At 39.9% G+C, this 14431-nt stretch overlaps 2 protein-coding genes across 2 annotated transcripts in view; one reads left to right on the top strand and one right to left on the bottom strand.

Moving 5' to 3' along the window:
* Nucleotides 1-240, top strand: part of LOC135088654 (glycine dehydrogenase (decarboxylating), mitochondrial) — an 18942-nt gene extending 18702 nt beyond the window's left edge. The window contains exon 18 of the mRNA XM_063983581.1: nucleotides 21-240. Within this exon, the coding sequence (XP_063839651.1) occupies nucleotides 21-131 (111 nt within the window). The 3' untranslated portion in view covers nucleotides 132-240. The remainder of the gene's footprint in view (nucleotides 1-20) is intronic.
* On the bottom strand, nucleotides 175-14431 carry LOC135088653 (uncharacterized). Its single transcript, XM_063983580.1, has 14 exons — nucleotides 14033-14431; nucleotides 13370-13467; nucleotides 13042-13130; nucleotides 12310-12462; nucleotides 8228-8364; nucleotides 7152-7277; nucleotides 6421-6512; nucleotides 5907-6000; nucleotides 5675-5831; nucleotides 5357-5528; nucleotides 4723-4939; nucleotides 4102-4194; nucleotides 3872-4019; nucleotides 175-3795 (listed from the first exon to the last, which is right to left on the bottom strand). The coding sequence occupies exons 1-14, from the start codon at nucleotides 14216-14218 to the stop codon at nucleotides 980-982; spliced, it is 4578 nt and encodes a 1525-aa protein (XP_063839650.1). The 5' UTR covers nucleotides 14219-14431; the 3' UTR covers nucleotides 175-979.

Raw genomic sequence — 14431 nt, 5'->3', positions numbered from 1 at the left:
TAAATATGTTATCTTTTTAGCCATTTGTCAAAGGCGAGACGAAGATTTGGCCAACAGTAGGACGCATCGACGATATGTATGGAGACAAACATCTTGTATGCACATGCCCGCCAGTACTAGATGACTTCTGAGGAATTCTCTAACTAAAGATAATTAATATAATAAAACAGCGCATTCGCAGTCATAATGTAATGTATATTTTATCAATATTGTCGTAGAATAAATATCATTTTCTAACAACCGAATCTCTTTCATTTTTGCAAAGATAGAAGTTTACCCTTTAGTGGTATAAACAGTAATTCTGCCGTATCGTATATTGACCTTGAACAAGTAGTCTATCTTCTTAATCTATAAATATATTTATATTGCGAAGGATTACAATATCATTTTTCAATGGATCAAGGCAACGTGTTTGTTTTGTCCCTAGCTCAAATTACAGATTGGAATACGAACAGCTTCAAAATCATAACATTAACAATTATTCTAAAGTTTCCGCTTACATTATCTATATATATATAAATGAAACCCGTTTTCCGTTGTCACGACATAACATGAAAACGGCTTGACCGATTTGGCTGTTTTTTTTTTGTAGTTTTCTAATACTCTGTACAAGGTTTTTACGGAAAAAAATATAAAGAAAATTTCTACGCTAAGGCGGTACGAAGTTCGCCGGGTCAGCTAGTTATTAAATAACAAAGCTCTACATATTCCAATCGTGCTAAGAAGAATTTCAAGCGATTACTTTCAGATACCAAGCTGATACTGAATTACAAAGATTTAAAACGGATGGTATTTTTACCTAAATTTTAATGCTATATCAAGATTCGTAAAAATGCAAAACTAGAAAATAAATTTCAAAACAAAGTTACCTTAGAAACATCGTAATATAGTAAGTACATAATCAAGCGTAAAATATCAGTATAAAAAGTAAGTTCACACAACTAAATTCTAGCAGTTTAAAATACAACTAAATAGTAGTTCACTTCGGAGAAGAATTGATAACATCTTTGGGATACATGCCTAGTCTGACTCCGAGTTCTTTGGGCATACGCATCGCAGGTCGCGTCGGGAACGGGTGATAGGACCCCGAGGAAGGACTACGGGGATAAGATAACGATGAAAGCGTATCCGTTTCTATTAGAGAAGTGATCGCACTACACGTGTCGTCCGATTCTACTATTGTCTTATCACTTTTTTCAGCGTACTCTTTGGGAAATGTAGGAGTCTCTCTAGGAAATATCTTGGGTGATATCGGCGTGGATACTTGGTCCAGTGACGTGATTTGACACAATGTATCACTGGAGTTGCTCTTCATCCCTGTTGGCGAGTCGTCCTCGACAGAAGGTTCGTACGTGAAACTAATGGAGGACGTTACTACATGAGCGAAGTCACTAACTTGGCTTGAATCAGTCTTTGATAATTTTTCACAAGCCTTCGGCCCTTCATCGATAGTTTGACTGCAGATGTCGCTAGCTTTAGACAAAACAAAGTCATTGTATTTGCTTGAAAACGGATAATGATACTCGTCTGAGGTGTAACGTTTTTCGCACGTAGAAGGATCTTTAGGCTCTGTGGAAGGCAGAGTGACAGAAGCTTTAGATTCCCCGGAAAAAGAATGCCTGGCCCAATCACCCGAGCCAATGGCTTTAAGATCAGCAGATAAATCCTCCAAACCCGACAAATCACATGTTTTCCTTTTGTAACTGAAATCGTATTTTTTTTCAGCCTTGTCAAATACACTTTTATATTCACATTTTGCTAGGAAACCTTTGTTTTCCCACCCATATAAATCAGTTCTATTACCAAGGCTTTCATTACTGGGTGATTTTACATTTTTTATACTAAACTCGGGATTTCTTGTTATATTATTACGTAATTCTAAAGAAGAAGGATCATCTATTGAAATTGGTCTTACACGAATAAAATCACTTTTGTCTGCAGATTCATCACCGATATTACGTTTTCTGTAACCTATTAGAGAATCTGAAGTGGATTCCTTGAGTAAAGGTGATTCAATTGGCTTGTTTTCAGGAATATCATTGTACTTTACTTGTGTCTTAGAATTTGTATCTACACAGGTTTCGATGTCATGTACTTTTTTTGGTTGAGAAGTTTCCACAATATTCTGTTTTGTTAATATCCTGCTTAATATTTTAGAGTTTTCTTGAATAATTTGTAATGCTCTTTCACTATTTTTCCTTCCAGATCGAATAATATGGTCTTTAGGCGAAACATTTTCGTGTTCTTTTGGCCGTGGAGATTTTACTGGTGTTTCAGATTTTTGTAGTAATGGGCTTTTAATAGATTTCTCTTGTTTGAAATTTGTTTCACTGGTTTTGATATCACTACTTGTTAAATCCAAGCTTGGAGATTTTTTGTGAGTGAAACTATGACTTTGTGGTAAAGATGACGCTCTTTCTGTTTCTAATATAACAAACTTTTCATTGTGATTAGTTTGAAGTGTTAATGAGTCTGGTTTTTTTGGGAATCTGGAATGTCTTTTCACAGCCCTTCTATTAGGTATTTCAGAGTTATTCGGATCTGTCACACGGGCACCGAAAAATTCAGGACTATGCTCAAAATACTTATCTATTTTTAAAGGAATGGGAGGTTCATCTTCACTTACTATTATACTTTCAGCACCTGGACTTCTTGGTGGACTTTCTAAGTCCGAAACATTTTTATCTGATAAATCTATGTCAGGCACAAAGTTAGGGTACATCACAAAACTGTCTATAATATCCGGAGGTCTCGAAGAAGCAATACTCGATTGGGATGGCGGTTTGAAATTAGCCTGGAAATCTAAATTATATGGAGATTCCAGGCCTGAACTACACTTATACGAAATGGATAGGTCAATTGGACTTAGTTCAGTTATATTTTTCGGCGGTTTGCAGAGGTTTTTAGGCCGTATTAGTTCATCACTGCCTAATTTTTCTTCGGTTTTTTTATTGCTTAATCTTTGTAAAATTTCACTCCTATCTGAACTTAAATGGGGCGTATATGGAGATATGCTTTTAAAAGGACTAACAGGCTTAAAATGATCACTTTCAGAGTTTACGATGACTGTTTCTTTTAGTTTAGATTCAAATCCATCAATGTATGTTCTAAGGGGTTCACCAGCTGCCGAATCAAGATAATCAGAAATATTTTTAACAGAGTTATCTAATTCAGTAGGCTTATATTCTTTTTCAGGCGATAATTTAATTCTAGTTTCCTTAACAAGCGGAGAACGCACTACCTTTATATCATTGATCTTTGTTGAAATTGGTGCTTTCTTTTCTTTGATTGTTCCAGCAGTTTTATCTTTATCATCGTCAGGCAGTTCCGGTTCAGAATCACTACCTTTTTCGTTTTCGTCACAAAGACTAGTATCTGTGCTAGTCGCAGTGCGTGACGAATATGAGGAAGTTTCACTGGAACTGCGCGATCTTAAAGATGCTATCATCTGATTAGCTTCAATTTCGGACACGATTACTCCATCACCGGCTTCGTCCAGATCGATTGACGCTTTTCTAATCTTCTCAGAAGATTTTTCTTTTTTAATGTCTTTCCATTTGAGCGAATTGCGTCTGCTTATTGATTTACGGCTTTTTTCCTCCTTCCAGCTGATAGTGTCAGTTGACCGCCCTCTGTGGTGTCTTTCCACGTGTTCTCGAGGAGATGAAGTTTGTCTCGTAGGGGGCACCGCGCCTGGCGGTGGCCCGAGTCTTCTTCCTCGAGAGCTGACGATGGCGCTTTTCCCCAACAATAGGTTGTTGACTGTTAATGACGTTGGCGATGTTGGTACTCCAACTGAAACATGAATTAATTAGTTAATTTAATATAGTTAAAATACATACCTCTGAAAAATAACAGTATCTTATATTACCAGCGGCATGTCGTGCGCAGGCTGCAGCTAATATCACATGAGCTTGTCTTTGACGTTCTCTTAGGCGTGCGTACTGGCGTTTTAGTGCTCCGATGTCTAACGAAAGTCGGTCACCGGCGCCTACTCGTTCTTCTCTTCGTGGAATCACCTATGAGAAACGATTCTCGTATTACAATAAGATCCAAAATATTATAACTTTAAAAAGTAATAAACTATGTAGTTTTGATTACCGTAGCTAAGGCCATTCTATTTCCATCGTCACTGGAGTCACCTTCATCTTCTGAGTAGAATAAACGCAAACCACGTTTTGTCATAGTTTGCATCTGAAAATAAACAATAATGCTGAAATAATATTTTTTATCTTCTTGACTTATTATGCTTATTATATATTACGCTCACGTAAACCTTGTAAAAGCCACTCGACTAGTGCGAACAAGGTTTTAGGTAACAGGGTCGGCGTCAATCTGTAGCAGGACCACGCTACGCTACGCAACGCTACGATGCACAGCCGGCGTGAATTTGTAGCGGTGCTACGCTACGACGTAGCAGCCGGCGTGATTGTAGCGGTGCTACGCTACGACGTAGCAGCCGGCGTGACTGTAGTGGTGCTACGCTACGACGTAGCAGCCGGCATGACTGTGTAGTGGTGCTACGCTACGACGTAGCAGCCGGCGTGATTGTAGCGGTGCTACGCTACGACGGAGCAGGCCGGCGTGACCGTAGCGGTGCTACGCTACAACGTAGCAGCCGGCGTGAATCTGTAGCGGTGACGCTACTACGCTATGATGCATTTTATAAAGGTAGCACTTAATGGCAGATAAAATGATATTGCACTTATTTATATGACTTACTGCGGAGTGTAGGGGCGGGTGGTAGTTAGGCGGGGCTTGCGGCGGCGCGGGCGGCGTGACGCGGTAGCGGTGCAGGCTACGTAGGCGCGGCAGCTCAGGCACGGAGCCGAATGCGACCACGCGCGCCACCAGCGCTTCGCCCGCCTCATATACTGCGCCCGCGCCGCCGCCCATGCAGCTGTAGAACTCGTCCGCTGAACGCGCTGACAGGATTCGGCTGAAATTAAGATTTCAGATTTTTGCTTATTCATTATCAAAAAGAGATTCTTTATAGCACTTGCATTCGGGTCGTATAAGGGTTGGCACTATTCATGACTATTCCAATGTTAATTTCTGTACAACGATGTGTAATAATATTGGAAGTTGATATCTCTAAAAGTGTATCCATTTCCTTATTTCAAATCGTTTACCTATTTGCTGTTAAGACGAAGAAGATACTTAGGCTGAGTTGCACCACTCAACTTTGACCGTAACTATGACGATAACCGGTGCTTTTTGTATGGAATTTGACAGATTTTTGACGTTTGTCAAAGTTAAAGTAAGATGGTGCAACCCAGCCTTAGCTATTAACGCTTATTAAACTTAGTTGGAGTTTTTGAAAAAGTCTAACTGACATGATAACCCAGATACATACTCTTGTAACATATCCCAAATGGCGAGGGCCGTGAGCAACAAGACTTCATTGCCATCCAGCAGCACCAGGTCCCATATCCTAAGCAGGGACTCTCGCGGCAGCCACGTGGCGTACAATGTTAGGAACCATTGCATTGTGAACACGTCTGGTAGAGGGGGCTCTACACCACCACCTGTAATAAAGCATTTCATTATTAAACATTGTTTTTTCAAAGTAAACAAGTAAGACGTTTACTGACAGAACAACGAGTAATTTCAGAATACTAGCAATGTATAAAAAACTTAACCTTGTTAAAGTAGTAACTGCAATTACTTTTACCATCAGATATTCTTTGCAAGTGGTCCATATGGTTTGCTAGGCGCGGAAGTCGAAGCCTTAGTAGGTCTCTGAAGGCAGCCATGTCAGCTGACAGCCCTCGAAGGTCGTCTGCGAAGTAACCTTCTGGAAGAACTGCCTCCACCAGGTATATCATAACCTGAAAGTTTCAAACCAATTACGAGTATTATGTCGTTTTAATTGTAATGTCTAAGTTAATTCCTTCACCGAATACCTTTAGCGAATCAGCCTCTGATTTCTCCATGACTTCAAGAATAATAGCTGCTAACATATTGAACCCTTGGCAGTAACCCACTTCTTTGTTCCATCTACAACAGAAGACAATCGTGAATACAAATGTGCATGATCAAGCTTATCTTGAGTAAGTGGTGCGACAGATTAATGTGGCGAGACGAAATCGCTTGGTCAAGGACAGACTCGCTTTATTGTTCTTCGGTTTAGATTCCAGACAGTGTCGGAAATGTCTTTATTTATCCTATCGTGTAATGCCTAAATCATAAAATATATAAGTAGCTCCTTACATTATCTACATAATCTACCTAAACATAACATCAATCAAGAGATTATAAGTAGCGATCGCTAATTTTGTGTTCAGGATACTTAATAGCATCAAAGGTCCTGCCGACTCAAGTGTACCTAATGTACGAGTATAATATGTAGTGTTGCTCTTAGTTTATACTCATCGCTATTAGTGTTGTCTTAACTCTAACATGTTACAAGGGGCTTACCTTGCATAAGCTAACAGTACCCTCCGAAGCATAGCCTGATTCTCGCGTCCCTCCGTCCCGCAAAATAGGGAGCAGCCAGTTCGATGTAGATCCTGTGAATAAACAATGCATAAGCTTAAGCACACAACGTGAGAAGAAACGGAATTTGTCATTTCATGTGTTCATTTGAAATTGCAAGAGACAGAATACTTCTTGTACGCACACTATATTTTCTAACAAACAAAACTATTCGACGTAGTGTGTTTGGGTCTAAAATAAACAAGGGTACGCATGTCTTTGTGTCTAAGCGAGTCATGATGGAAACGTGTAGGCAGTATGCTAAGCATTATGTAGGGACCACGCATACAAAGGACAATGTATTGTCCGAGGAATTTTGTTCTCTAACATATACTTAATGTAGAACCAGCATGGCATTCGACAGTCAACGTTTGCAGACAAAATTACAGTTACATGAACAGCTCAACAATTTATAATACTGAATACTGGTACATATGTAGGACGTATTGTGTAAGTACGAGTAGCTAAGAGAATTTGAAAATACACATGAATCTAAACTGAAAAACAGATTTAAGCTCAAAGAGGTCTTAAATTCTGAATTTTAAAATTCAGATTCTATGCTCAGGTTTGATCGAGAGTTTGTGCTTTCGAGCAAGAAAATTCAAAACCAACTCAGTTAATTTATACTGGTATCTACCTACCTACTATTCTTGTACTAATATAAAAGTAATTACCTTCAGAATCTGCGCGCCGAGCTCAGTGTCATCGGGTTGAGCCGTGCCTCGGAAACAGGCACGCTCCGCCAATGTCCATTCCACATTTCTTGAGGACAGGTGACGCTCCGCTAGCGTCAGCCATAGCTACAACAAAATATCCGATAAACAAAATAAAACTATCGCGTAAATCTACCTTCATTTATTATTAAAAAGGTACGCCTCTGGTAAACGTGATACGACTAGCTAGGGACACCCTTAAAGTTTAGCGACTCTGATAACGATTTTGTGAATCGGCCCTAAGGTATTACATTATTTCGCGGCGGATGTTGTGAGACTCTAAATTTAGACTGTTCTCCGATCTCCTTACGCAAATGAATGACGTCAAGGTAAAGTTTGATTGCGAAAACACGAGCACGGTTTTTCAGGAAAAGTTATAAAAAGTTTTCGCAGTTTCATTATAAAAAGAAAGGTGAGGAGGATAAATCGTATAATATATCAAAATACGTAAACAGGTAGATCACTTACAAATCAGAAAGTTGTTTTACTAATTTTTCAGTAAATACATAAGTAAGTACCTACTTTAGATATGCAATAAAAAACCATTCTCTTTAAAATCGTTGAATAGGCATTAATTATTATCATTATTCTAATTTAATATTGTATTTTTAAAAAACTTGAAGACCAAGCCACTCTCTTCATAAATCCAATGAGCAAGTGCCTACTGATTAACTCATCAACCAAATGTTGGCTCTTTACCTTATGGTGCGTCCACACTGGCCGAATATCCTCGCGCGGCAAACTCGACATCTTGCTCACTCAAGAGCAGGGTGAGCAGGATGTCGAGTTTGCCGCTCGAGCATATTCGCCCAGTGTGGACGCACCATTAGAATCCTAGTGTACGACCGGTTTCGATCTATTTTGATCGCCGCTATGTTATGATTTGCCTCCCAGTACCCGCATAATAGGTCTTTTGGGGAGCAATATTGCCTATGTCTAACTTCATCTGGGTCTTGACATATTTTTCAGCAGCATATAGTAGCTACGCTGATAGGTTCACAGTAGTCACACAGTCTTCACCATATCAGTTCACGTACCTTTTTCCGAAAGTGATGCGGGACTCCGGCGGGCAGCCGCGCGACCAGCCGCATCGCGTGCAACCACTCGGCGTACCCGCCCTCGCCGGGGCCTTCGCCGCCCGGCGCCACGCCGAACCGCGCGCCGGACTCGCCCGCTGCAGGCAAAGGGATGGTGAGCAAAAGACTCGCCCGCTACAGATTTTTTTTTAATGCAGAACAAGGCTAATTGCCTTACTGCCTGCCTTTTGACCGCAATCGCACCTGCCTGATGTTCAGTGAGATGCAGTCTAGAAAGATGCAGATGCAGTAAGTGCCTAAAAAGGCCAGGATTCTTAGTGTTCGGAAAAGACAGCAGCAGGATGGTGAGCAAAAGACTCACCCGCTGCAGACGTAGGGATAGTAAGCAAAAGTCACGCTCGTTTTAGATACCTATAGGGATGGTGAGCAAAAGTCACGCTCGCTGCAGACTATAGGATTGTTTTATGCAAAACATAGCAAGTATTTGTCGCACCTGTACCTCTAGTAGGAAAAACTTTCGAGTTCGTTTCGTTGCGTATTCAAAGTGTCATCGAAAAATTTTGTATGAAAAATTAAACAGCGCCCCCTAGGGCGGCTATAATATAGGGGGCGCTGTTTAATTTTTCATACAAAATTTTTCGATGACACTTTGAATACGCAACGAAACGAACTCGAAAGTTTTTCCTACTAGAGGTACTGATGTTTACTGAAATGCAGTCTAGGATACCTGCCCTATAAGTGCTTATTCACTCTCGCCGTATTACAGTGTTCAGGAAAGACAGCAGAAAATTGATGATTATAAGACTCGCCTGCTGCAGACATAAAATGGCGAGCAAAAGACTCGCTCGCTGCAGACATAAGGATTTTTTTATGCAGAAAAAGATAGGTATTTGACCGCAATTGCACCTGATGTTAAGTGAGGCAGTCTAGGATCTCGGTGATGGCCATCGGGCCAGATGGCCGCCTGCATTGCACAGGTCACCACCACCGTCGGACGGGAACAGCTGTGTGCTTCCAGCTGTTCCCGTCGCCCCCCGTCCTGGGCTTGTAGGGCCCGCCGTGTAGGCGGGCAATCGCCGGGAGGGGCTGTGGTATAAGGCTTTGTCCGGAAACCTACAGTCTCCTCCCACTTATGGTGAGTGACGGAGCACCGGGGTCTTTTTAGTGGGTATGCCTCGTCCTTCTGACTTGGTGAGCCCCACATAACCTACCCTGTCCCCGCAGGGTAGGTATGCGATTCAACGCATTTTTTCCCCATTAAAAAAAATGGCAGTCTAGGATATACCTGTACCGTAAGTGCTTATATTTACTCTCGGCTTGAAAAGGTCCAGATTATAGTATTCGGAAAAGACAGCAGCAGGATGAGGGGACAAAAGACTCGCTCGCTGCAGACATAACTTTGCAACTGTCCACATTGCATGCCGTGGCAGCCTTTAATTAAGACAACTCTTAGTTCTAAGCACTTTTAGTTATAGTAATTCCATGTATGCGTGTTTGTCTTGTTGGTTGTCCTAATAAATAAAATAAAATAAATAACGATGGTGAGCAGTGACTCGCCCGTTACAGACATTTATGGATTGAGAATAAAGGACTCGCTCGCTGCATACATCGATGAAGGAGAGTGAAAGACTCGCTCGTTGCAGACATAACCATGGATGGTGAGCAGAGGCGTCGGCAATATAGCTAAGAAGGGATATTTTCCAGACAACACCGTGGCTGGTGTATACTAAATTTTACAAATTTTCCTAACGAGAAAAAAGGGAGAGGACAGTGTTGTTTAAATTAAAAGCGGAAGATGGTTGATATCATATTAATATTTTATAATTTTTCATCATGATTAAAAAAGTATTTTTAACATATTAGTTATACTTAAAAGTTTTAAAAAGACGTAAAGCTCAAATTTTTCTCACGAATTCGTTGTAGTGAAGAGTTACGACTATTATAACCTTAAACGTTAGTTAGGGCGGGAAACAATTCGAAGCTGAAAGTCTGAATACGTAAAATGCAGTATTTTATATCCATTGTCATACTATAAATATTGTTAAAATGATATTGTTGTAGGTCAGGAGTTCATTACATCATAAGTCCCTCCGCAATTAATTAGTATCCGTATAGTAGATTCATTAAGCCAAATTAATGCATTATTTAAAAGATTGTGGGATTTTTATAGCTTGAACCATTGTTATACGATTAACTGACCACAGTATTGAACGAACGAAAAATCTCAAGAATGGTGAAGGCCATATCTAACTTGGCACACATTATGAAGAACTTGTTCAAGTACGCTACGCTACAAATGCTACGCGGTTTCGTAGCAGCAAGTACGTAGATTTCCACAAGGTTAATGGTAATAAATTAAGCTAACTTGTTAAGTATAAAAATAAACAATAAGTTTGTGCTTAGTTAGGATTTTTTAAATAATTATATACACCATAAGGATATCAATAATGTCCTTATTTTCTATGTAAAGTAATTCTACCTAATGCCGCTCAAACCAGCCCAAGGCGCTAATTTGCATAATAAATTACTAAGAGCAGGGATCATTTAGCCCTAAACAAATGTAGTACGATACTAAAATTTTCGAGACGTGACTCTAACTGAATATAAATGAGATAGGTATCAACTGAAATGTTTGTAAGCGAGTGACATGTGACTCTACTTGTGAGATTTCATGCTTTTTATATAACAACTATTAATGAAGATCATACCTGAGCTCGCCCTCGACGAACCTGCTAAGTTCCTGAGAGAGTTTAGAATAGCACTCATCTGTTCTGCACGAGGTACACATTGGGTAATAATCGCATATCTCCACGACTGCACCAGGCACCGTGTAAGCGACCTGACAGCTCACCCCGATGCAGTGTCACTGCGGTCCGGCGTGCGAACCATCCTCAGGTAACGCGCGAGACTGTTTTGTCACATATCGAGTAGATAAATCACTGTACAACATCAATATAACAAATCGGAAATGTGAATAATTATATGCCATATTTCGATAGCATTTGAGACTGCGTAGTGGACCAGCTGATGTGGTGTTTACAGGGAAAGTCGCGAAAGGAGCGGTGGGGCTGGCCGCCCTGTACTATAGAATGGCATACGATTGGAATCGACGGCGACTCGGGGGCGCCGAGGAGGTAGAGAATAGGCTTTTGTCATGTTAAGTTATCGAGGAGCGTTTCATAGTGGCAGCATTGGGGCATGCGCAGTGGGAGTCGCCGCCGCGTCTGTGTGCGTCGCGTATCGATTCGCTGCCGCTGTGTACGTCAGTGTCGGATACAGATAGCCGGGAATAGCACCTTGCGGCCAGTTTCCTTTGATGTGCGTAAAGCTATTTTGAACCCTTATGAATGAAACTGTTCTAAACGTTTACTGTTCAAGCCCGTCGTATGCGGCTAGGTGTTATATAACTTTGGCGTACCTAAAGGGTTTATAATACAGCGTACACGATTTAATTTATTTGACTTCTGAGAAACATGGTTTCATGGAAACGACTTAACATCGCGCACACTGACGTATGTAGCTAAGAAGTTTTAACCATGAGATTGGGTAGATACTTAGCTATACCTACCAACATTCTGTGCAAAACGTATAACACCATAAAATGTAAATCGAAATATGACAAGCAGTAATTAATTATACCAGGCTCGAGAGCGTCGCGCTAAATGCTTTAAATCTTCTCATTTATCATCCCAGTTATTTATTGATAGGGCGTCATTAATAAAGGTACCTACTTGTCTGATTTATATGATATCATGGCATCGTAAGCATGATGGAAAGGAATTTAATTACAATTTTATACAATCGTAGTAAGCCACGTAACAAGTTTTTAAGTCTACTCAATACACTTATTCATCAATACTTTAACAGATATCAAAACTCGTAAAGTAAATGACGTCATAAAGAGTGGTAAGACAATGATAAATGGTTTATCATCACATCATCTTATCCATAGGACGTCACCTGCTGAACATAGGCCTCCCCCAATGCATTCCATACTTATTTTCCTATTGGTAGCGGCCTGCGTCCAGCGCCTTCCTGCTACCTTTACTACGTGTATAATTAATAGATCTAAAGCTACGTACTTATATGATGAAGAAGTATTGTAAACGCGGCGCACAGCCGCTTCTGTTGTCTTCTTAGCCGATCTCTTGCCCTAACTCCTCTCGCCAACTTCTCCCCTGTCGTCAGTAACCTCGTTTCCCACGCTGCTGCTTGTTCCCGAAGCTCATCTATACCTAAATAAATAAATACCTTAAATATCATTGTATTGTACAGTCAACTTGATTGCTTGTTAAATCAATCGTACCAGCTCTATTTTTTATCGTACCCCGCCTACGTAGGTAATATTTCAAAAAGTCCCTGAGCAGCCACTGAAAATATAATCAGAGAACTAATAAAGGGTGAGCGGGCAAATTGAGGTCCATATTTGCTTCGAAAATAAACAGGTATTGTTATGCAAATAAAATATCGTAGCGGTTTTTGTTTGATATAAAAATAAGAGGATTTGTAAAGGGCAGCAAGAAAATAACGAAACTTTTTTATGCCGCAGTCGTGTATGTCTAATGGGATTTGAGTTTTGGAGACAAAACATTTAGCGAACTTCTGAATATTCAAGTAAATTGGCGTATGTAACTTACAAGAACTATTGTCAGTTCACTGACTTCTTACTTTACTTCGTGATATGACCTCTCTCTTTGAGAATATCATTGTCCTTTGTCCCTTTTATGGGTCAAGGGCGAAAGGTACAAAGATACAATGACATTGCAGGAGAATTTTAACGAGCGCCTGTTTTTTTAATTGACCTACGTACGCACCTAGAGCTTCCAGATAGTTGCGTTCAATAGCATCTGTTTGTTCACCGCAGTTCGACTGTGATGAGGTCACTGATGCGACTGATATGGACCTGTAAATAAAATGTCATTAAATAATTAATCAAACAAATTCATTAAAGTATTTCAGTTTTGTCTCATACCACAATTTGGGTCAGTACCTATAAAACCTTACGCACGTCCGACTTTGAGTGATTTGATTCAGAAAATAGGTTAACCGCTTTATTGGACAATGAAACGAAAAAAGAATTCTGTGCGAGTAATAGGTACTATGGATTTAAATCAATTATTGGAGCTTTCTGAAAAATCTTACCCACGACTGCAATAAGTAGCGCTGTTACTGCTCCAGTCCCGTTGATCAGCGTAGAGTTCGTCTAGTAACTCCTCGATGAGGTCTTTCACATCTCTTTTCTTGTAAAATAAAAAATAAAAGCTTATCTATTTATAGGTACAACCACAGAATACCCACTATAACAATATGTATTATGGCATGTTCACTGTTGGACGCAAGACTCTACCAATATACGCCACTCAGTCTTATTCCTGAGTCTTACGAGTATTATTAGATCTACTATTGGGTATGGATTTCTTACTATTACCGCGCGAATCTTTCAGTTGTTGTATCTAATTACAAGTATGAACAATAGCTAACTAAACTACAAAGTTCCAACACGGCGTTAGAGTATAGTTGCACTCTAATGGAGAGACCGCCAATCTTCATTCAGAAGTTAACTAACGCTGTTTGCGTATTTACTCTTCGCACACTATACTTACATAATGTACCGCTACTAGTACCAAAAATGTATCAATTGTGTGAAGCAAGTGTAACTTGTTACGATTCTAGGTAAGGATCAAGAGAACGTTAATTATCATGCTGAAGAGTAGTTATTATAGAATCAAAAAAGTTAAACAAAGGATGAAGGGTTGGTAAGACCGTAGATCTTATCTTACTAGGTTATAGCAATGAATTACTGACCTGCGTGTTATTTTTAATTGGAGGCAGAGGCACGGAAGGCTTCTTCGCTATGCACTTAAAGTCGGGCAACTTTATTCTTTTAGTTTTCTTCTCTGGCTTTGGTTTTTCAGTCACGAGCGATGTGAAATCCAATTCGAACCTTACCACTTTCAAATTTATAGGCTGGTTGATGTTTATTGTTTGCATTTTGATGAACTTTGTAAATATAATATTATATTTTTGTAAACACGTCTAAATTGACACTAATTTGACTTTAACTTTGTCAGTTTAATTTTTTCAACTTTATGGGCTTGGGTAGGTATATGTGAAACTAAAAATTAAAATTGATCAGCACTCTGCCAAGCTTTAGACCATTGTTTGGAGTTTAAAATAATGATAGGCGAGGCGATGGGTAATGTA

This window comes from Ostrinia nubilalis, chromosome 4 (genome assembly GCF_963855985.1).
Source record: "Ostrinia nubilalis chromosome 4, ilOstNubi1.1, whole genome shotgun sequence".
Lineage (NCBI taxonomy): Eukaryota > Metazoa > Arthropoda > Insecta > Lepidoptera > Crambidae > Ostrinia > Ostrinia nubilalis.
This window is presented reverse-complemented; position numbering and strand designations above follow the sequence as displayed.

Bases quoted from the DNA above. Each gene is read 5' to 3' on its own strand.
- LOC135088653 (XM_063983580.1), bottom strand. From the start codon at position 14,218: ATGCAAACAATAAACATCAACCAGCCTATAAATTTGAAAGTGGTAAGG. The intron at 5,529-5,674 runs GTAAAAGTAATT...GCTTTATTACAG, and splicing joins CTTGCAAAGAATATCTGATG to GTGGTGGTGTAGAGCCCCCT. The intron at 4,195-4,722 runs GTAAGTCATATA...GTTTATTTTCAG, and splicing joins ACCCGCCCCTACACTCCGCA to ATGCAAACTATGACAAAACG.